At 46.5% G+C, this 23,112-nt stretch overlaps 1 protein-coding gene across 1 annotated transcript; it reads left to right on the top strand.

Annotated features, from left to right (window-relative positions):
* The first annotated feature begins 213 nt into the window (after positions 1–213).
* Positions 214–22,530, top strand: LOC140726461 (sialic acid-binding Ig-like lectin 13). Its single transcript, XM_073042916.1, has 8 exons — positions 214–268; positions 3,862–4,227; positions 5,312–5,605; positions 13,899–14,180; positions 14,978–15,271; positions 18,013–18,109; positions 21,601–21,688; positions 22,347–22,530. The coding sequence occupies exons 1-8, from the start codon at positions 214–216 to the stop codon at positions 22,446–22,448; spliced, it is 1,578 nt and encodes a 525-aa protein (XP_072899017.1). The 3' UTR covers positions 22,449–22,530.
* The last annotated feature ends 582 nt before the right edge of the window (positions 22,531–23,112 follow it).

Genomic DNA, 23,112 nt, shown 5'->3' with positions numbered 1-23,112 from the left:
TCATGTGTCCTCGTTTTCAAATCTCCCTTTAAAATGCCCACTATATCATTAAAAAGGTATCAATTAGAAGTGTGTGAGATTGCTAATGGAAATAGTGTGGAAGAGTCTGGGAATCTTCTTGTCTCTCACACTGATGTTGGAACAACAGCAGTTTGCTGGAGATTCATTGTAACTACTTTCTTTTTCAGTCTAAGGGTGGAAAACTGACGGAATATGCTGGATCTGAGGACAATCGTAAAGGTGTACTTCCTCCTGCCACTTCTTCAAGGTAAATCAGCAGTAGCTCGGGCAGCAAATCCCTGATTTTCCTCTAGTCTGGCTGGTGTGACACTAACCAGGGTACTCAGGGTTGAGTAGGGGGCTGGGCTGTGTGTCCGGCTGGTTAGCTGAAAGAGCCAGAGTCGTACAACGCATAAACAGGACCTTCAGCCCAAATTGTTCCTGCTGATCAAGATTCCCATCTAAATTATTCACAAACACAAGAGATTCTGCAGATGCTGGAAATCTTGAGCAACACCCACAAAATGCTGAAGGAACTCAGCAGGTCAGCAAGCATCTCTGGAGGGAAATAAACCTTTTGGGCTGAGACCCTTCATCTAGACATTTGGCCACCTCTTCCGCATATCCTTCTACACATCTCTGCAAGTTCCTGTCTATGTGTTGCTAATCTACCTGCCTCAACAACTTCTCCTGGCAACTTGTTCCTCATAGAGTGGATGTGGAGAGGATGTTTCCTACTGGAAAGGCAGAGTCTCAGACTGGAGTGCACTCCCTCCAGTCTGGATCATCCCTTTAGAAGAGAGAAGAGGAAGAAATTCTTCAGCTGAAGTGTGGTGAATCTGTAGAATTAATCGCCACAGACAGCTGTCGAGGCCAATTCATCAGGTGTATTTAAAGCAGAGCCTGATAGGTTTTTGATTGGTAAGAACCTCAAAGCTTACAAGCAGAAGGCAGGAAAATGGCAGTGAGAATGATAACATGTCACTCATGAGAGAATGGTGGAGCAACTCGATGGACTGAATGGCCTCAACCCGACACCCTCACCTTTTCAATCTGTCTCAGCACTTAAATTGCCAAACTTCGATATTGGGCTCGGAACCAGGTCCCACCGCTTCCACTCTGCCTTCCTTCCGCTCACATCGCCTCTGTTCCACCGCATAGAATTGCCCCCAATTTGCCCCAACAATGGTCAAGCATTGGTTCATTCCCCACTCTCAAGACCAGATCCTGATGAACTGCGAAAGGGAAGTTACAGATTATCGATTACTGTGATAGTATTCAAGAAAAAAAGTGTGATTAATACCATAATTCACAGCTTTGTTATCAGCAAGTCATCGCTTTGCTTCACCAACTCCCCCTTAAACCGAAAAGGTAAGATAGCACTGTGTGAGGGGCAGTGCTGAGGGAGAGTCACACTGTGTGAGGGGCAGTGCTGAGGGAGATTCACACTGTGTGAGGGGCAATGCTGAGGGAGGGACACTGTGTGAGGGGCAGTGCTGAGGGAGAGTCACACTGTGGGACGGGTGGTACTGAGCGAGGGTCACACTGTACGAGCTCTCTCCCTAATGTTGGAAAATTGCAGGACAATCTGAAAGAACAGGTTCAGAACCACCAGAAGGTTTTGGGAGAATGGAGTCTCATCTTGGATGTGGACTGGAGCAGTTTCTCTCCCCGGAAGGATTCTGTTTGTGTAGTTTTTGGTCCGTGTATCGAGCGCCGAGTCGTGGCCGCAGCTGACAGATTGCGAAGGATCGTATCTTAAACTTTATCAGCTGCGGGGACAGATATATTCAGTTTTGTAACAGCGAAAAATCCCTCCCTTTTGGAGTGTCTACCCAGGGCGATGAGGGAAGGGGAGTTTAGACTTTGATTTTCTCAGTGACATGCACATCACTGAAATTTTTCTCCCACCACGAGGACATCCCTGCCTGTCCACAGATACCTCCGTCTTTACCTCACCTGGTCTGTAAAGAGTTTGGGCATACTCGCAGGCTGCGAACTTCACTTCGGAGACACAGGGCAGCACTGCTGAGCCTTCCCAACCGGTCCCTACCCCTGCTGTTTCCCCCCACCCACCAGTGGTGTTGAATGTCGGGGATGGGCGCAGCGCAGATGACGGTGAGGGGTGGGGTCAGGTATCTGGTAGGAAGTCCAAGAAAAAGAAACCATCTCGAGGCCTCTCCCCCTGAGGAGAGGGGCAGGAGGTTCCTCCTGAACCCAGCCCGAAGGGCCCTGTGGTGTCTGAAATTCAGCAAAGGCCTGGGGAAGCCGGGGTACGGAAAGTGGTTCCCGAGTCTGAGGGAGCCTCCGATATGGAGGTCAGCGTGCCACAGCACCCCTGTGGTCTGAAGATACGGAGAGATGTGTCTCTGAGTCTGCAATCCAGGGGAAGGATTTACCTCCGGTTAAGGCCGTATGCTCAGAGTATGTCTCCCCAGAGCTGGAGGAAAGCCCTGTCACACAAGGGCCTCTGGCTGGGTGGCTTCTCTTCAGCATGCAAAGTCCAGGCTGGTGCGCGGCGCCATTTTAGAGAGAGCGTGTGAGGTGGCAGAATTGCCTTCGGTTGAGACTGTGTGCCCAGAACACCCATCCTCTGGGGAGGAGGAAAGCCCTGGAGAACAGGGATCGCCTGTGAGTGGAGAGTCACCGGTGGGGTTAGTCTCTCAAACTGTTGCCTCAATCGAGGCCGTGCCCTGCTGAGGGGGTCCGGTCCTGGTGTATGAGGGGAACCGGAGTAGCCCTGGATCACCATCCCGTGCAGTTATTCAGAAGGAGGGTGTCTCAACAGGCGAGGAGGGAGGGGACTCTGATAATGCTGCTTCTGGGGAGGGTGACAAGTGTGTAGAGGTGAACATGTCCCGGACGGATCGTGACCTCTAATCGAATTCCAGGAGGATCAGTGGGGTGTCTACTCTGAGATCGGATTATACGGCACTGGGTGGTGGCAGTGAGTGGGAGACCTGCCCTGTCCCGCCTCAGGACCTGTCTCTGGGAGGGATTCTGGATCCTGGGGTGGTGGGGCCTTCCTCTGTCATTGATCCAGTCTGATGGGAGCTGTGGGAACATGGCATGGTGTGGACTGTGGGGTTGTTGGACGATGGACATTGCCTTCTTGGGGTAGCGCCTGTTGTGGAGACTTCCGATGGTCGGGAGGGAGGTACCTGTGACGTATTGTGCTAAGTCCAGCTTCTTATGTTCCAGAAGATTCAAATCACCGTAGTGTGATATACAGTGATGATGCACATTAACTGGGCTGTGGTATGAGCAGGACATGGCTGTGTGATTGCTGTATTGTTGAATGGGACAGGTTGTGAGAAAGCTGCACTGATAACTGTCAGAACGGAACTCTGTTCCAGTCTGTCTGTGTACTCGATCACAAGGACGTCACCTCCTTGTACCTGTGGGGGTCCAACAGGGATCACTTAGATAATAATGATCCACAATCATTCCTAGTTCCATAAGATCAGATAGATCCAATGTAGTAGATGGATGGAAGGAGCAGAGACAGTGACATGTTGTAGAGCAAACAGGAAGTGATTCTGAGTAGAGGAGAGGAAACCAGTTTTGGCCTCTCCATTTCTTCCTGCATGTTAGACGACACCCCGTCGTTGATTCTTCCTGACAGTTCTAGACCAACTTCATCGGTCCTGAGGCCAATGAGACAACAGAGAACGAACCTGCTCCACCCCACCCCCCATGACTACCACATCCCCTCCATCCGTGACGAGACCTGGTAGGTTTCTTTGTGTCTCCCACACTCGGTACACACTGTGTCCACAGTGCAGGAGTGATACAGGGGGTGGATATCAAGTCTGGTGTTTTGACTCATCCATTACCAAACATTGTTCATTCTCTCCTCAGCCGCAGTGTCGAATGAGTGGACAGCTGACAGACCATCACAAGTGACAGCACAGAGAGGCTTGTGTGCCCGGATTCCATGCCACTACCATTATCCATCAAATGTCGATAAGTCGTCCTGGACTGGTATCTGGTATAACAGTGACAAGTCAAACACTGGACCTATAGTGTTTCACTCCATCGATCACAGTCAGGAGACACAGAAGTTTCATTCTCGGACCCATCTGTCTGGAAACTTGAAAGACGGTGACTGTTCCCTGGTGATCGTCAACATCAGTCAGAATGATGAAGGGCCGTACTTATTTAGGATTGAATTTGTCGGAGGTGCCCGTTACAACTATCTCCCTGCCACGCGGCTCCGTGTTTCTGGTAGGTGTTCTGTGTGGTCATTCAACAGCAGACATTCAGCAGTCAGTGGGGAATAATATAAACGTACTGGGTCCATATTTACATCGTCACTACTCCTGATTTTCAGGAAACTTCCAATTCATTCCTGAAGCAGCCTCTGTACTTTCAGCTTGTCGATTGTTACTATGTTATGAAAGCCAATCTATGTTACTAATCATATTGAAGTACAACTGACATGGACACGTGAGGCTCTCGGAGTTATGTGCAGTATCTTCCCGAATTAGGTCTCTCTGCATCTGTTAGTGTTCGGCTTCCCACCGTCCCTCCACTACTTCTCCATCTTCATCCCAACCATCCGCACATCCTTCCTTTCCATTGTCCTTTGTGTTTTTATCCACCATCCAGGCCATGCCCTGATCTCACTACTAACATCGGACAGGAGGTGCAGAAGCCTTGTGTCCCACACCACCCAGTTCCGGAACAGTTATTCCCCTTCAAACACCAGTCTCCTGGAATGGTGTCGATAACCTCAAACACCCCTACTCTGAGCTGATTCTGTGCCCTACAGGCTCACTTTCATGGACTCTTCACAACTCACATTGACCGCACTGTTATTTTTGAATTTGCAATTTGACTTTTTGTTGTCAGTCTTTGTCTGCTTGTGTAGATTTTTGTCAATTCTATTTGATTTCTTTTTTTCTTGTAAATGCCTGAAAGAAAATTAATCTCAAGGTAGTACAGTATATGGTAACAACCTGTATATGTACTTTGCTAATAAATTTAATTTGATCTTTTTGAACTCATCTCCCCCATGACCAAGTCCACTTGGCCCATGTCTCACTGTTTGGGGAAGGACGTACCCCACTCGATGTATCAGTGACTGTGTGATATTGAGGCTCTCAGTGGAGGACTCTGTTTCCCATATCCCCTCTCAACAGCTTTCAGAACAGTAATGAACCCCACACTGTTCAACTTTCCCTCACACTCTACCCTCATTGTTCAGGGATCATCCTGTAAACACCTTTTCTCTTATGGACCTGGGATTTCTATCTGAGCTGATGCATCTGGTGATATTGAACTAAAAGGATCCAATTTTCTGTGTTAGATTTCACAGATAAACCCATGATATTCGCTGCTGAAATTGTTGAAGGAAAGTCTGTGAACATAACCTGCATCTTCAACACCACGTGTAATGGAACTTCACCCACCTTAACCTGGGTCACCCCCACGGATATACCACCATCAGTCTCAAGCAGTGTAACTCGGTGGCACAACAATCTGACATATACTTCTGTCCTGACCATGACCCCAGCGCTCAAACACCATGGGCAAAATCTCACCTGCAGAGTCAGATACCCATCTGTTTCATCGGAGCAGACCCTCACACTAACTGTGCAGTGTAAGTATGGGGATCAGTTATCATACAGGTACAGCAATACTCCGCAGAGTACACAGAAATAGTCTGCAAATTTCAGTATGAGGATAAGTAAATTATGTATTTATTGACAAATGTTGCCCTGAATATCCATAAAAAGACCATAAGACATAGGAGCAGAATTAGGCCATTTGGTCCATCGAATCTGCTCCACTATTCAGTCATGGCTGATCCATTTTTCCCCTCTTCAGCCCCACTCCCTGGCCTCTTCCCCATAAATTTTGATGCCATGGCCAATCAAGAACCTATCAACCTCTGCCTTAAATACACCCAAAGGCAATGACCTGGCTTCCACAGTGGCCTGTGGTAACAAATTCCTGAAACTCACCAACCTCTGGCTACAGAAATGTCTTTGCCTCTTTGTTTTAAATGGACACCCCTCTACCCTGAGGCTGTATCATCTTGTCCTAGACTCCCCCACCATGGGAAACATCCTTTCTACATCTACTCTGTCTAGGGTTTTCAACATTCAAAAGATTTGAATGAGATCCCCCCTCATCCTTCTAAATTCCAGCAAGCACAGGCCCACAGCCATCAAACATTCCCCATATGATAACCCTTTCATTCCCAGAATCATCCTGTGAACCTCATCTGAACCCTCTCCAATGCCAGCACATATTTTCTTAGATAAGGAGCCCAAAACTGTTCACAGTGCTCAAGGTGAAGCCTCACCAGTGCCTTTTAAAGCCTTCGCATCACAACCCTGCTCTTACATTCTAGACCTCTTGAAATGAATGCTAACAATGCAGTTTCCTTCCTCACCGACTCTACCTGCAAGTTATCCTTTAGGGTGTTCTGCAGACATTTTGAATTTCTCCCCGTTTAGAAAATAGTCTGCAGGTTTATATGTCCATGCACTTTGGAACATTGTATTTCATGTGCCACTTGCCCATCCTTCTGATCTGCAATCCTTCTGTAGCCTTGCTCTTTCCTCAACAATATTCATTATCAAACTATTCAATATCCCTGCAAACTTGGAAGCAAAGCCATCATCTAAATCACCTATACAGCATAAAGATAAGTGGTCCCAAAACTGACCCTATGTGTCACTGCCAGTCAAGCAGATCCTTTTATTCCCACTCGCTGCCTCCTACTACTCAGCCAATGCTCTAACCATGGGCTCTGAACTTAATAAGCAGCCTCATGTATGGCACCTTGTCAAATTCCTTCTGAAAATCAAAATGTACAACATCCACTGCTTCCCCTTTATCTATCCGACTTGTCATCTCCTCAAAGCATTCCAACAGGTTCATCAGGCAAGGATTTCCCTTAAAGAAACCATGCTGACTTTATCCTATCTTGTCCTGTGTCACCAAGTACACCATAACCTCGTCCTCTAATAATTGACTCCAACATCTTCCCAACCACTGCGTTCAGGCTAACTGCTCTATAATTTCCTTTCTGCTGCCTCCCTCATTTACAGTTTTCCAGTCCTCTGGAACCATCCCTTGATTCTGGCGTGGTCCTGGAGGACTGGAAGATTGCAAATTTCACTCCACGTTTTAAGGGAGGAAGGTAAAAGAAAGGATATTATAGACCAGTTCGCCTAACCTCAGTGTTTGGGAAAGTGTTGGAGTCTATTATTAGGAATGAGGCATCGAGGTACTTGGAGCCTAATAATAAAATAAATCAAAGTCAGCATGGTTTCTCTAAAGGGAAATCTTGCCTGATAAATCTGTTAGCATTCTTCGTGGAGAAAAACAGAGTGGTCAAAGGAGATGCAGTCGATATAATTTACTTGGATTGAAGGAAGGCATTTGATAAGGTGCCACACATGAGGCTGCTTAACAAGATAAATGGCATCACAGGAAAGATACTAGCACAGAGAGCAGAATGGTTGTCAGGCAGGGGGCAGTGAGTGGGAATAAAAGGGGCCTTTTCTGCTTGGCTGCCGGTGACTAGTGGTGTTCCAGGGACAGTATTGCGACCGCTGCTTTGCATGTTGTTCGTCCATGATTCAGATCATGGAATTGATGGATTTGTGGATGATACAAAGATAGGTGGAGATAGGTAGTGCTGAGGAAGCAATGAGATTGCAGCAGGACTTTTGGAAGAATGGGCAAAAAGGTGTTTTTGGAAATGTATGATAATGCATTTTGGTTAAAGGTACAAGAGTGTGGACTATCATCTAAATGGAGAGGTTCAAACATCAGAGGTGTGGAAGGACTTAGCCCTCCTCGTGCAAGACTCCAAGAAGGTTAATTTACAAGTTGAGTCTGTGGTAAAGAACGCAAATGCAAAGTTGGCATTTATTTCAAGGGGAATAAAATATATAAACAAGGAGATAATGCTGAGCCTTTATAAGACATTAGTTAGGCCAAATTTTGAAATGACTAGATAGGGTGGATGATCATTGGAGCGGATGATTCCTATGGTGGGGACATCCAGAACTAGAGAACAGAGCCTCAAAATTGAGAGAGGACCCTTTAGAAGAGAGGTAGCAGGAATGCTTTTTAGCCAGGGAGTAGTAAATCTGGGAATGCTCTGCCACAGGCTGTGGTGGAGGTTTGGTCTGTGCGTATATTTAGGGCGGATTTTGATTATATCCTGATCGATCAGATATCAAAGAATATAGTGAGAAGGAAGGTGTATGGAGGTGAGTGGGACCTGGAATCAGCCATGATGGAATGGTGGAGCAGAGTCGATGGGCTGAATGACTTAATTCTCCTCCTATGTCTTATGGTTTTATGCTAAAGTCCAGTGATTCATGAAAGATCATAACTAACGCCTCCACAATCTCTACTGCTACCTCTTTCAGAACCCTATCATGCAGTTCATCTGGTCCAGGTGACTTGTTTACCTTTAGGTCCTTCAGCTTTTTGAGCACCTTCTCCCTTGTAATAGTAACTGCATTCACTTCCCTTCCCTCACACTCGTCAACACCTGCCACACTGCTCGTCTCTTCCACAGTACAAAATACTCATTTAGTTCATCTGCCAGCTCCTTGTCCCTGTTATTATTTCTCCAGCCTCATTTTCTAATGGTCTTATATCGAGCAACATTGCTATTTTTCTTTTTGTATACTGGAAAATACTTTTCCTATCCCCCTTGATATTGTTTGCTAGCTTTCTCTCATATTTCATATTTTGCCTCATAATGATTCTTTTAGTTGCTCATTGTAACTTTTTTAAAAAGCTTCCCAATCCTATATCTTCCTTCTAATTTTTGCTTTGTGGTATGCCCTCTCTTTAGCTTTCAAGTTGCCTTTGACTTCCCTTGTTGTTCATGGTTGCACTATTTTGCCATTTGAGTATTTCTTTGTTTTTGGAACACACCGATCCTCAACCTTCCTCATTTTCCCAGAAACTCAAGCCATTACTGCTCTGCTGTCATGTGTGCCAGCATCTCCTTCCAATTTACTCTGGCCAACTCCTCTCTCATACCACTGTAACTTCCTTTACTGAAATACTGCACTGTCAGACTTTAATTTCTCCCTATCAAATTTCAAGTTGAGCTCAATCAAATTATGATCATTCCATCATTCCATTCTAAGGATTCCTTTACCTTCAACTTCCAAATTGCCTCTGGTTCATTTACATCACACCCAATCCATTGTAGCTGATCTCCTAGTAGGCTCAATGACAAAATGCTTTAAAAAGCCATCTTGTAGATATTCAACACATTCAGTATCTTGGGATCTATTACAAACATGATTTTCCCAATCTAACCACTTGTTAAAGTTCCCATGTCTATCATAATGTTTCGCTTTTGACACACCATTTCTATTTCCCATTGTAATCTGTCGTCCACATCCCAGCTACTGTTTGGAGCCCTGAATGTAACTGTCGTCAGGGTCCTTTTACCCTTGCAGTTTCTTTACTCAACCCACAAGGATTCTCCATCTTCTGATCCAATGTCAGATCTTTCTAATGATTTGATGACATACTTTACCAGCAGAGTCACACCATCCCCTCTGCCTACCTTCCTATCCCACCAATACAATATGTAACCTTGGACATTCAGCTCCCAACTGCAACCATCCTTCAGCCAAGATTCACTGATGGCCACACCATCATACCCGACAATCTGTAAAAGTGCAAAAAGATCATCCAACTTATTTTTTATACTCCATGCATTAAGATATCACACTTTGAGTACTGTATTTGTTACATTCTTTGACTCTGCATCCCTAATTCACTGATACTCACCCTATTGTCTGCAATTTTGTCCTCTCATCTGCCTGTCCTTCTTGGGAGTCCTATCCGGACTCCCCTCATTCTGGTTCGTATCCCCCGCCAAATTAGTTTAAACCCTCTGCAACAGTTATAACAAACCTGCCTGCAAGAATATTAGTTCCCCTTGGGTTCCTTTTCTACAGGTCGTATCTCCCCCAGACCAATGATCCAAGAACCTGAAGCCCTGCCCCCTGCATCAACTTCTCAACCATGCATCTATCTGCCAAATCATCCTGTTTTTACCCTCACCGGCAGGTGGCACAGGTCCAATCCGGAAATTACTACCCTGAATGTCCAGCTTCTCAGCTTTTTGCCTCACTCTCTAAATCCTCTCTTCAGGACCTCTTTGCTTTTCCTTCCTATGTCATTGACACCAATATGTACCAAGACATCTGGCTGCTCTCCCTCCTCCAAAATGCTGTGGATGTGAACCGAGATGTCCCTGACCCTGGCACCTGGGAGGCAACAAACCATCCAGGTGTCCTGTTCACATCCACAGAATCTCCTGTCTGTTCCCCTGACTATTGATTCCCCAATCACTACGCTCCCCTCTACTCCCTCTTTCCCTTCTGCACCATGGACCCATGCTCAGTGCCAGTAAACCTGGTCTCCATGTCATTCCTGTGGAAGGTCATCCCCCACAACAGTATCCAAAACGGTATACTTATTATTGAGAGGAATGGCCACTGGGATGCTCTGCATGAACTGACTTTTCACATGTCCACGTCTCCTGACAGTCACCCAACTACCCTGTCCTCCTGCAACATCAGGGTGACCCGCTCCCTGTAACTCTAATTGATGATCTCCTCACTCTCCCGTACAAGCCAAAGGTCATCCCCAGCTGCTCCTCCAGTTCCCTAACATGGTCTACTGTGCCATTTGAAATAATCTCACTAGCGGCCGTCAGCATCGTCCTCCAGATACTGCAGCTTTACCAAAGCATCACCCTCCACCTCCCGACCTTGGGGCAGAGTTTGTTCCCCGCCAGCACCCAGTGCTCTGGCGCCACGCACCAGCCCGGAGGACGCACGCTCAGCAGATGCCGCCACGGCTGCGGGATCCTATACGGTAGGAGTATCCTCCAGCTCTGGGGAGACAAATTCTGCGTATCCGGCCTTAACCGGAGGGTAAATCCATCCCTTCGTGTGACTCCTGGTCTCCTTCAGACCACAAATGTGCAGAGGTACGCTGACCTCCATTTCGGAAATGTCCGCAGCCTCCGGCACCACTTCCCCTTTCCCGACCGTAACTGGAACTCAGAGGCCTTGGGGCCCTCCAGGTCGGGTTTAACAGGAACCGTCCGCCCCTTCGCAGGGGAAGAAGCCTCGGGGTGTTTCTTGTTTTTCCTTGCCTTCCTACCTGAACCTACCCCTCATTTTCATCAGTGCCGCGCCCATCACCGACGTCCATCGCCAGGGCAAGGGGAGAAGGAGGGGGGCGACAGGAGGAACAGAAAGAGGGGAGCAGCGGGGGAAGCCCAGCGGCGTCGGCTTCTGCCTTCGTGATGGAGTTAGCAGCTTGGCGGTTACGAATATGTTCAAACTATTTGCATCGCGAGCGGCCGGTAGCCATGGAATCGTGTAACATTACTCCTGAAATTGTACCCGAAAGCAGCCCTCGACATCCCTACCCCGCTTCAGCTGCATAAGCAGACGGCGCGGAAAGGAGAAAAGGTGGTTAAATCCCCGCGGAGGTGCCGTCCCTCATTGAGTTATATTTAACCGCACTTCACCCAGAGAGCTCTGGCGGGGAGGAGGGCCACATCAGCGACAGTGGACGTCGGAAATTATAACCATCTGCACGGGAACCAACACTGGCTCCACCGTTATGGAAACCCTCCCCACCTTTAACCCCCAACTCTGGACCAGAAACACAGACCGCAGATAGAAAACGGTCTTCCAGTTCGATCTCTCAGATGCAACAACTCATTCACGACCCCCAACAGCCTTAGCCATGACTTTTAAAGCGTCATTCCTACTGACTGAAGTCGGTACAGTACATTTCAGGGCTATTAATTTGAAAGGGTGACCCACTCCGCGAGATGTAACTCCAGAGCCCGCATCCTCCGCGCGATCCCGACATCTCGGAGCTGCAGCCTGCCATGACGGTCACCACTCAGTCCGAAATTCGACAGCACCGCTGAGACTAAACACAGCGAGACCCCAGCAAGTAATCTCTCAAAAAGAAACAGTTCAGAGAGGGGAGGGAGATGGGAGTTATCCGTGGATAGGCTGGATGTCCGTCTGGTTGAAAAACCTCAGCGCCATCCGTGCTGCGGCAAAAACGAAGGTGTCTCCCAGGTCAGTCCGCTCTTCCTCCGGCCGCTCCGAAGTCTTCCCAATCGCCCTGGGCTCGGCAATCTAAACGGGAGGGGTTTCCGCTGTTTCAAAACGGAATTAATCTGTTCCCGCTCCCGACAAAGTTAAAGACTCGAACATTGGCAATCCGTCAGCTGCAGCCACTGCTCAGCGCTCGAGAAACACGGACCGAAAACTTCAAAAACCGGGTCCTTGCAGGAAAGAAACCGCTCTCGTCCACTGTCAATATGACACCCCACACTCCCAAAACCTTCTGGAGGTCTCTAAACTTGTTTTTTATGATTTTGCCGCTATTTTCAACTTTAGGGGAGAGAGCTCACACACTGTGACCCTCCTCCGTTTCGCCGCTGCTTCAATGCGACTCTTCCTCAGTACTTCACCTCCTGCAGTGTGACTTTTCCCCAGTATCGCCCCTCCCACAGTGTGACCCTATCTCAGTAACGTCCCTCCTGCAGTGTGACTTTTCCCCAGTATCGCCCCTCCCACAGTGTGACCCTATCTCAGTATCGCCCCTCCCACAGTGTGACTTTTCCCCAGTATCGCCCCTCCCACAGTGTGACCCTATCTCAGTATCGCCCCTCCCACAGTGTGACTTTTCCCCAGTATCGCCCCTCCCACAGTGTGACCCTATCTCAGTATCGCCCCTCCCACAGTGTGACTTTTCCCCAGTATCGCCCCTCCCACAGTGTGACCCTATCTCAGTATCGCCCCTCCCACAGTGTGACTTTTCCCCAGTATCGCCCCTCCCACAGTGTGACCCTATCTCAGTATCGCCCCTCCCACAGTGTGACTTTTCCCCAGTATCGCCCCTCCCACAGTGTGACCCTATCTCAGTATCGCCCCTCCCACAGTGTGACTTTTCCCCAGTATCGCCCCTCCCACAGTGTGACCCTATCTCAGTATCGCCCCTCCCACAGTATGACCCTATCTCAGTATCGCCCCTCCCACAGTGTGACCCTATCTCAGTAACATCCCTCTGACAGTGCGGCGCTCCCACTGTGTGACAACAATCCATTGATGATGTTCCGCATTGCATCTTTGCCCACATCGCTCCCTCAGCACTGTCTTTCCAATACCACACTGTTACTCGTTTCTGCCCTTCAAAGTAGACATCACCGTATTCCGTAATCAGTGCAGGGCTGTCCTTGGCTGTGAGCTTGTGGCGAGGAATTTGGACCATGGACCATATGACATAGGACCAGAATTAGGCCATTCGGCCCATTCACTCTGCTACGCAAATTCCATCATTGCTGACTTGTTATCCCCCTCAACCCCATTCTCTGGTCTTCTCTGTAATATTTGACACCTTCAGCAAGAACCTATTAACCTCCGTTTTAAATATACCCAATGACTTGTCCTCCACAGCCGACTGTGGCAATGACTTACACAGATTCACCACCCTCAGGCTAAAGAATTGTCTCCTCACCTGCTTTCTAAATGGACATCCCTCTGTTCTGAAGCTGTTCCCCCTGGTCCTCGACCTGCACACTACAGGAAACATTATCTCCACGTCCTCTCAGTATAGGCTTTCAATATTCACTAAGTTTCAGTGAGATTCCCCTCATTCTTGTAAACTCCAGTGAGTATCGGCCCAGAGCCATCAAACACTCCTCATACGCGCAAGCCCACAGAGACCTGCCTCCACTCACTCCGTGATCTCTTGCTCCGCAGACCTCACGACAGGCCCAGCTCACTTTTAAAACTGATTTATGATCTTTTATTGTTTTGACACTGTTGCACTGTTAACCATCTGTTTGTCTTTAGATGCCCCACAGAATTTCTCAATTACTTCCAACAACAGTGTGAACAATTCCTGGGTGAATATAAAGGAAGGGATTCCTACATCGATCCTCTGCTCCGTCCAGAGTTTCCCAGTGTCTAATCTAAAATGGAGACATCTCGGTGTCACACTGAACACAACAAGTTCCAGCAATGAACTGTGGCTGGAGTTTCCTCAGGTGACCCCCCAGCAGGCCGGAGTCTATGAGTGTGTGGCGGAGAATGAACACGGGACAGCGGAGAGGGCCATCACCCTCAGTGTGGAGTGTAAGTGGATGCATTGCTACATCTCTAAGTACAAATGCAAAGTCAGTGGACTATTTATCCTTCGATACACAATACACACTCAGTGGCCACTTTATTAAGCACCTGCACACCTGCTCGTTTATGCAAATATCTAATCAGCGAATCATGTGTCGACAACTCAATGCATAAAAACATGCAGACATGGTTAAGCGATTCTGTTGTTCAGAGCAAATATTGGAATGGGGGAAGAAATATGATCAAAGTGACTTTAACCATTCTCTGCAGGCACTCTTAGGAAATCCATAGAACAGTAACTGCTAACTGTAAACAAACTGTGCAAATGCAGATATAAATAACTCCTAATAAAATAACGAGCATTAAGTAATGAGTGTAGCTATCCTCTCTTGTTCAAGAGCCTGATGATTTCAGGACCTGCTAATCTTCTGGAAAATTTCATGCACAATAGTCTTTAGAGTTTACAGAGAATGGTGTGAAAAACAAACAGAAAAAAATCCATTGAGTGTCAGTTCTGTGGGTGGAACACTTTGTTAATGGGAAAGGTCAGAGGAGAATATCCAGACTGGTTCAATCTGACAGGAAGGTGACAGTAACTCAAACAATCACACGTTACAGCAGTGATATGCAGAAGAGCATCTCTGAATGTGGAGGAGGGGGATCCAACGCATCAAAGTGGAGACAGCCTCAGTTTACAGAGAATGGAAAGGGGGGTCTAACAGAGGACAGCTGATGCTTCAGAATAACACTGGACCATTACAATATATCAGTGCTACCAACATCTCCTGCCTGTTTCTTCCCAGATAAGCCTGAGATTTCTCGGGACTCAGGATGCACTCGGACTCCCGAGGTCATCACATGTGTGTGTGCGGCCAGATCAAACCCACCCGGAGAGCTCACCTGGCACCTCCCCCTCGCCAACCTCAGCGGGAACCAGACACACGGTCGTTTCCAGACGTGGCAGGTGGCAGACGGGCAACTGGTGACTGGCTCGCTGACCTTGGGTGTGGGCGAGGGAGAGGAGGATGTGACTGCCTTCTGTACTGTCCGAAACCAGCATGGAGAGGTCATGTTCGCGGTGTCCGTGTGGATGACAGGTGAGGATAACACGGGGAAATATCCTTCATTCAGCACAGTGCAGCCCTAAGCTCAGCAATTCCCTTTGTTTTCCACTTGAGCTCCATCTGAGCAAAGTCCAGCTTCCCTTCTGGCAGGATGGGGAAGATCACATGGACAGAGGGGAGTTTACGACAGTTTTCTGACCACACAAATGGTCATTGTCACATTGCTAGCTACGGGATCTTGCTGTGTACAGACTGCTGCCCTGCTTCCCTTGGGATCAGATCACAAGCTGAGGAACACACTGGGATAGTGAAATGGGAATCACACTTTCCACTCTCCTTTAAAACCCCACTGCCTTCATCCAAGGATTTAGGTTTTTCACTCAATGCGTGAAGGACAAAGCCCCAGTAAAATCAGGAAGCAACACATGGGACCGGATGACAACCATACATCAGAAGCTGAGGAACACATTGGGATGGTGAAGTGAAACAGTGGGATGTGACTTGCACTCTCCACTCTCCTTTAAGACCCCACTGCCTTGATCCAAGGATTTAGCCTTTTCACTCAATGTGCTGAGGACAAAGCCCAAGTAAAATCGGGAAGGAACACATGGATCTCTTTCTCCCACAAAATGTTGGCTATGAAAAGCCAAATGTCCTAGATATTACATCGGAATCAGGTCCAGTATCACCGGCACATGCTGTCAAATGTGTTGTTCTGTGGCAGGACTACATGGCAATGTACAGTACAATATCTATAAATTACAATAAGAAATATATATACAGTGCCTAGAAAAAGTATTCACCCCCTTGGAAGTTTTCATGTTTTATTGTTTTACAACATTGAATCACAATGGATTTAATTTGGCTTTTTTTGACACTGATCAACAGGAAAAGACTCTTTCATGTTAAAGTGAAAATGGAACTCTACAAAGTGATATAAATTAATTACAAATATAAAACACAAAATATGTAATTGCATAAGTATTCACCCCTTCAAGTCAGTATTTATTAGATGCACCTTTGGGAGCAATTACAGCCTTGAGTCTGTGTGGATAGGGCGCTATCAGCTTTGCACATCAGGACACTGCAATTTTTCCCTATTTTTCTTCACAAAACTGTTCAAGCTCTTTCAGACTTCATGGGGCTCACGATTATACCATCTTTTCCCAGTCCAGCTACAAATACTCGATTGGATTGAGGACTCTAATCCGACTTGGCCACAACAGGACATGAACATTGTTGTTTTTAAACCATTCCTGTGTAGCTTTGGCTTGGGGTCTTTGTCTTGCTGGGAAACAAATTTTCTTCCCAGTCCCAGTTCTCTAGCAGACTACATCAGGTTTTCCAACAGGATTTTTGTACTTTGCTGCAATGATTTTACCCCCTACCTTCCAAACCTACCAGGGCCTGCCGCAGTGAAGCACCTCCACAGCACGATGCAGTCACTGCCATGTTTCACTGTAGGGAAGGTGTGTTTTTGATGGTGTGTGGTGTTTGACTTAGGCTAAACATAGCGTTGACTCTGATGGCCAAAATGTTCAATTCTGGTTTCATCAGACCATAGAACCTTCTTCTACTTGACTTCAGAGTCTCCCACATGCCTTCCAGCAAATTCTAGCTGTGATTTCATGTGAGTTTCTTTTCAACAGTGTCCTTTTGTTTGCCGCTCTCCCATACGCTGAAACTGGTGAAGCACCCGGGCAACAGTTGTTGTATGCACAATCTCTCCTATCACAGGCACTGAAGCTTGTAACTCCTCTAGTGTTGTCATAGGTCTCTTGATGGCCTCCCTCACTAGTCTTCTTCTTGCACGGTTACTCACTTTTTGAAGACAGCCTGCTCCAGGCAGATGTACAGCTGTGCCATATTCTTTCCATTTCTCGATGATTGACTTAACTGTTCTCCAAGGGATAGTCAGTGACTTGGAAATTTTCTTGTATCCTACTCCTGAGTTGTACTTTTCAATAACCCTATCAGGGAGTTTCTTGAAGCATTCTTTTGACTTCATGGTGTAGTTTTTGCCAGCACCCCTGTCTCACAACAGTTGGATCTTCCTGGTTCAGGTGCATTTTTACCACAAACAATTAAAGCAGCTTGACTGTACACAGGTCTCCAAAATCAAATCTTCACTTAACTAATTATGTGACTTCTAAAACCAACTGGCTGCACCAGTGATGATTTGGTGTGCCGTTGTTAAAGAGGGGTGAATACTTATGCAATCAATTATTTTGTGTTTTGAATTTGCAATTAATTTAGATCACTTTGCAGAAATCTGTTTTCGCTTTGACATGAAAGTCTTTTTTTATTGATTAGTGTCAAAAAAGCCAAATTAAATCCACAGTGAATCAGTGTTGTAAAACAATAAAGAATGAATACTTTTTATAGGCATGATATATATTTATGGAAAGTAAATTGAATTAAATAAGTTGTGCAAAGAGAGAGCAAAACAAAAAGTGAAAAGAATCGTGAGGCAGTGGCAGTGAGGATGAAGCTGTTCCTCACACATGAGCGTCTGTCTTCAGAATGTACTTCCTCCTTGACGATAGCAATGCGAAGAAGGCATATCCTAGGTGGTGGGGTTTTATAACGATGTCATTTTGAGGCTTCATCTTTTGAAGATGACCTAGGCACTGAAGAGGCTAGTGACCATGATGCTGAGTTTAGAACTTTCTGCAGCTTTTTCCAGTTCTGTGCAGTGGCCAGTCCATAAGTGAGAAAGGGTTTGACTTGTACAGTGGACTACTCTGAAGCTGTCCTGTTGCTTGATGTTACAGGTGGGGTCTCTACTGTCTGGATCACAGTGTTACTCACGAGCAATGTCATTCTCAGTATGCTACTGGCTGGATTCTTCATCTCCAGGTACATCCAGAAGTAAGTCCAGATGAACATTCAAGTTCAGTTTTATTGTCATTTCTATTGTATACATTTATACCATCAAATGAAACAACCAGGGTACACAACACAGTGCATACAACACACACAACACATAAAACAACATTCCCAAATAAATTAACAAATAATTAAATATATTCTATAAGATTGACATCGATCATAAGGTGCAGTTACAACACTTTATACGTGATGAGATCTGGGTGGTGTCAGGGGGTTCAGTGGTGGGGAAGAAGCTGTTTCCAGTCCTAACAGTCCTTCTCATAATGCTACGGTTCCTCCTGCCTGATGGTGGGGTGCTGGAGGGGACAAAGATGGTCAAAGAGATTGTGAGATGGATGGGAGGGATCCTTGACAATCCTAAGGGTCCTGGTAACCATCTTGGATGGGTGGAAGAGATACCCCGATGATCATCTCAGCAGCCCTTGTAATCCTTTGTCAGGTCTTGTGGTCAGATGCTTTTCAATTGCCATACCAGATGGTGATACAGCTGGTCAGGACACTCTTGATGGAGCTCCTGTTAAGAATTGTTTTGAATAGAGGGAGGAGGTAGCCTCGCACGCCTCAGTCTCTTTAGGAAATAGAGACGTTGCTGTGCTTTCTTGACAAAAGAGATGGTGTTGTGTGACTAGGTGAGATTGTAGGTGAGGAATGTCCAGCTTCTGTTCAAATCCTACCCTCTGCTGTCTGCCTGTGGGTGACTGCTTCACCGGGTCTGTGTCTGTTCCTGTCCCTGTCTCCCCTACTGACTAGCAACCAACAAACATTCACGTTCATTGTTACATCCTACATACTGGTGGTATACAGTGCCTATCAAAAGTATTCACCCCTCCTTGGAAGTTTTCATGTTATATTGTTTTACAACATTGAATCACAGTAGATTTAATTTGACTTTTTTGACACTGATCAACAGAAAGACTCTTACGTGTTAAAGTGAAAACAGACCTCTACTAAGTGATTTAAATTAATTACAAATATTAAACACAAAATAACTGATTGCACAAGTATTCACTCCCTTCAAGTCACTATTTAGTAGATGCACCTTTGGCAGCAATTAGTCTTGAGTCTGTGTGGACAGGTTTCTTTCACCTTTGCACATCTGAACACTTCAATGTTTCCCATTCTTCTTTAAAAAGCTGCTCATGGTCTGTCAGATTGCATGGCGATTGTGAGTGAAAATCCCTTTTCTAGTCCAGCACAAACTCTCAAGTGGATTGAGGTCTGGACTCTGTTTGGCCTCTCCAGGACGTTACATTTGTTCCTTTTAAGCTATTCCTGTGTGGCTTTGGCTTTATGCTTGGGGTCATTGTCTTGCCAGAAAACAAATCTTCTCCCAAGTCCCATTTCTCTGGGGAAATAAGGATTTTCCTGTATTTTGCTGCATTCATTTTACCCTCTACCTTCACAAGCCTTGCAGGGCTTGCTGCAGTGAAGCATCCCCTCAGCATGTTGCAGCCACCACCATGTTTCATGGTAGGGATGGTGATTTTTGATGTGCAGTATTTAGCTTATGGCAAACATACATTTAGTCTGTAGGCCACAAAGCTCACTTTTAGTTTCATCGTACCATAGAACGTTCTTTCATCTGACTTCAGAGACTCCCACGTGCTTTCTGGCCAACTCTAGCTGAGATTTCATGTGAGCTTTTCTCAACAGTAGCTTTCTCTTTACCAACCTCCCATAAAGCTGGGACTGGTGAAGCACCTGGGCAACAGTTGTTGTTTGCGCAGTCTCTCCCATCTCAGCCACTGAAGCTTGCAACTCCTCCTGAGTTGTCACAGGTCTCTTAGTGGCCTTCCTCACTAGTCCCCTTCTTGCACAGTCACTCAGGTTTTTGAGGATGGTCTGCTGAGGCAGATTTACAGCTGTGCCATATCCTTTACATTTCTTGATGATTAACTTAACTGTTCTCCAAAGGATATTCAGTGACATGGAAATGTTCTTTTATCCATCTTCTTTTATCTTGTGCTTTTCAATAAGCTTGTCACAAAGTTGCTTGGAGTGTTCTTTTGTCTTCATGGAGTAGTTTTTGCCAGGATACTGACTCACCAGCAGTTGGAGCTTCCAGATACAGGTGTATTTTTACTACAATCAATTGAAACACCTTGACCGTACACAGGATTCCAAAAGCACATCTCCATATAACTAATGATGTGACTCCTGAAACCATCTGTGGCACCAGTGATGATCTGGTGGTCATTTTAAAGGGGGGGGTAAATACTTATGCAATCAGTTATTTTGTGTTTTATATTTGTAATTTTGTTGAGATCTGTTTTCATCTTGACACAATTTTTTATTGATTAGTGTCAAGAAAGACAAATTAAATCCAATTAATTCAAAGTTGAACAACAAGAGAACATGAAAACTTCTGGGGTGGAGTGAATACGTATTGGAGACACTCTATACTACAATCAATTGAAACAGCTTAACCATACATAGGTCTCCAAAAAGAGATCTCCACTTAACTAATTATGTGACTTCTGAAACCAATAGTCTGGACCAGTCATCATATGGTGTGTCATATTATAGGGGGTGAATACATACGCAATCAATTATTTTGTGTTTTATATTTGTAATTGAATGTAGATCACTTTGTACAGATCTGTTTTTCACCTTGACATGAAAAAGTTGTTTACTATTGCTCAGTCAAAAAGGCAAATTAAATCCAGTATGATTCAATCTTGTAAAACAATAAAACATGAAAAATTCCAAGGTGGGGTGAATAGCTTTATAGGCACTGTATATGCTTTGGTAAGTAGCAGGAACACTGTACATTACAGACATGACAAAATAATTTATTAACAGACACAGCACGGAACAGGCTCTTCATTCCCAAACCCGAGCCGATCACAGTACAATTTACAATGACCAGTTAAGCTTCTAACTGGTACGTCTTTAGAATGTAGGAGGAAACTAGAGCACCCGAAGGAATCCACGTTGTCACGGGGAGGATGTCCATGGTGTCTGTATGTTATACATAACTTACATGATAAAATAAACCAACCTAAACAAAGGGAGCTCCAGATCCAAAAGCACGATGAGGGAGACTGGGAATTCCCTGCCTTCCAGTCTGGTCCTTGTCATCCTGTGGTCACACAGCGCTTGGGTGGTCACACCTTGATCAGTGGTCAGTTGTCAGCACCACAGGTGAGGCGTCCAAACCAAGAAGGAAACTATTAAACTTTCAGCTATATTTCCTCTATCTGTCTCCCATGGGTGGAGGAGGGTTAAGGGAGGTGATGGGAAAGGGGAAGCGGGTGGAGGAGGATCGGGAGAAGGGAAGGAAGGGGGTGGGGAAAGAGGGGAGAAGGGAAGGAGGATGGAGGAGGAGGGGCAGAGTGGTGCCACTCCACAGCCTCAGTGGAGGATGTTGTATCAGAGGGTCTGGATGTCACAGTGAGGTGGGATCGGGGTGGGGATTAGGCTGACACTCTGATGTTCTGTAACCCTGGGCCAAACTTCTGCTGTTCCAGACGGGATGCACGGACCAAGGAGAGAGCCTTGGAGATCCTGGACACCACCGTCAGCGCCAGTCCATACTTGACCACACCTCGGGTACAGGTCAGAGCTCAGTCCAGTAAAGGGCAGGACACCGGGAGCACAGTGCAGCGGGAGGGACATTGAGGGGGGAGTGTCGCACCATGGGGTGATGCTCACAGACTACCACGGTTTGGGCTTTAGGACGATGGGCGAGTGAATGAGAGGGAGGGAAGGAGCAAAAGTGAGGGAGGATGAGAGACTCGCAGGGAATTGGGAGGAGAGAGTAACTGAGAAGAAATGAGGGAGGGGAGGGGAAAGCACAAGAGGACTGTGCCCACAGCAGGGTTCCAGCCTGTTATTCACTAGCCAGTGTTCGCAGCATTTTAATATCTTCATCCTCAGTGTTCAAAGTTCAAAATAGATTTATTATCAAAGTACACCACATTCTATCCTGAGATTTATTTTCTTGTGGGCATTCACAATAAAAACTAAGAAACACAATAGAATCAATTAAATCTCCACACATCATTGATGCAAACAGCCAATATGCGAAAGACAACATTCTGCAAATAGAAAATAAAAAGTAACAATACACAAATAAGTAATAAATATTGGAGAGCCTGAGTTGTAGAGTCCTTGGAAGTAAATCCAGAGGTTGTGGAATTAGTTTCGTGATGGGGTGTGAGCAGTTCAATGGTGTTTGATGACGAATTGAGATTTGCTTTTATTTCTGCCCCAGGACATGGAGAGGCAGAGGAGGATCCGGATCCCAAAGGAAGTTTCACCAGTAATGCCCGTTGGAGAGGGGAAGGAGTGTGACCCGGTATATGCCAACGTGTAGGAACTGCCCGGCGGTGGGGGCCCTGTTCGCAGGGGGGAGACGGTCATATATACAGAGTTGCATTTCCAGTCAATCGGGCCAGCCTGAGGGTTCGCAGCGCTAGTGGGTGGGGGGGGGGGGGAGGTTGGGGAGAGAGGCTTCTGGTTCTCCGGGAGATGGCCAGTGCTGTAGGGGACATTGAAGCCAACTACACAGTAGGATCCCACAAAGCACTGGGTCCCACAGACCCAGGTTACCACCTATTTTCTAATCATGTTATTCATATCAAGCAAAACTGGAGACTTGCTGATTCAGACAAATAAATTCTTATTGCTTCTATTTGGGGGGCGTGCAGGGTGCGCAGTGAAGAGATAGCATCGCTCAGGGAATGCCGCTCGAGAGTGGGGGGAGCTGTTCAGGGGGAGTACAGTGGGAGGGATGGTGAAGAGAATGCGCCACTGTGGTGAACTACATATACCTGTCTGGACACGCCCCCCCGCTGACTGCTCCTCCCACTGACCGTGGCTCCTCCCACGGACCCCGGTATAAAGGCGATTGGAGCTTGTTCTTTCTTCCAGCCAATAAAAGCCTATATCTCGCCTCACGACTCCGAGAGTTATTGATGGTGCATCAGCCACGTTGTGGAAAGGGTGGGGAGGAGGGAGCACTGTGTTGGGGGGAGAGG

The sequence above is a fragment of the Hemitrygon akajei genome, chromosome 1, assembly GCF_048418815.1.
Source record: "Hemitrygon akajei chromosome 1, sHemAka1.3, whole genome shotgun sequence".
Classification (NCBI taxonomy): domain Eukaryota; kingdom Metazoa; phylum Chordata; class Chondrichthyes; order Myliobatiformes; family Dasyatidae; genus Hemitrygon; species Hemitrygon akajei.
This window is presented reverse-complemented; position numbering and strand designations above follow the sequence as displayed.

Coding starts and splice junctions, on each gene's coding strand:
- LOC140726461 (XM_073042916.1), top strand. CDS start 214: ATGCTGGATCTGAGGACAATCGTAAAGGTGTACTTCCTCCTGCCACTT. Junction 269..3,861: donor CCTCCTGCCACTTCTTCAAG/GTAAATCAGCAG, acceptor TTCTCTCCTCAG/CCGCAGTGTCGAATGAGTGG. Junction 4,228..5,311: donor CACGCGGCTCCGTGTTTCTG/GTAGGTGTTCTG, acceptor TTTCTGTGTTAG/ATTTCACAGATAAACCCATG.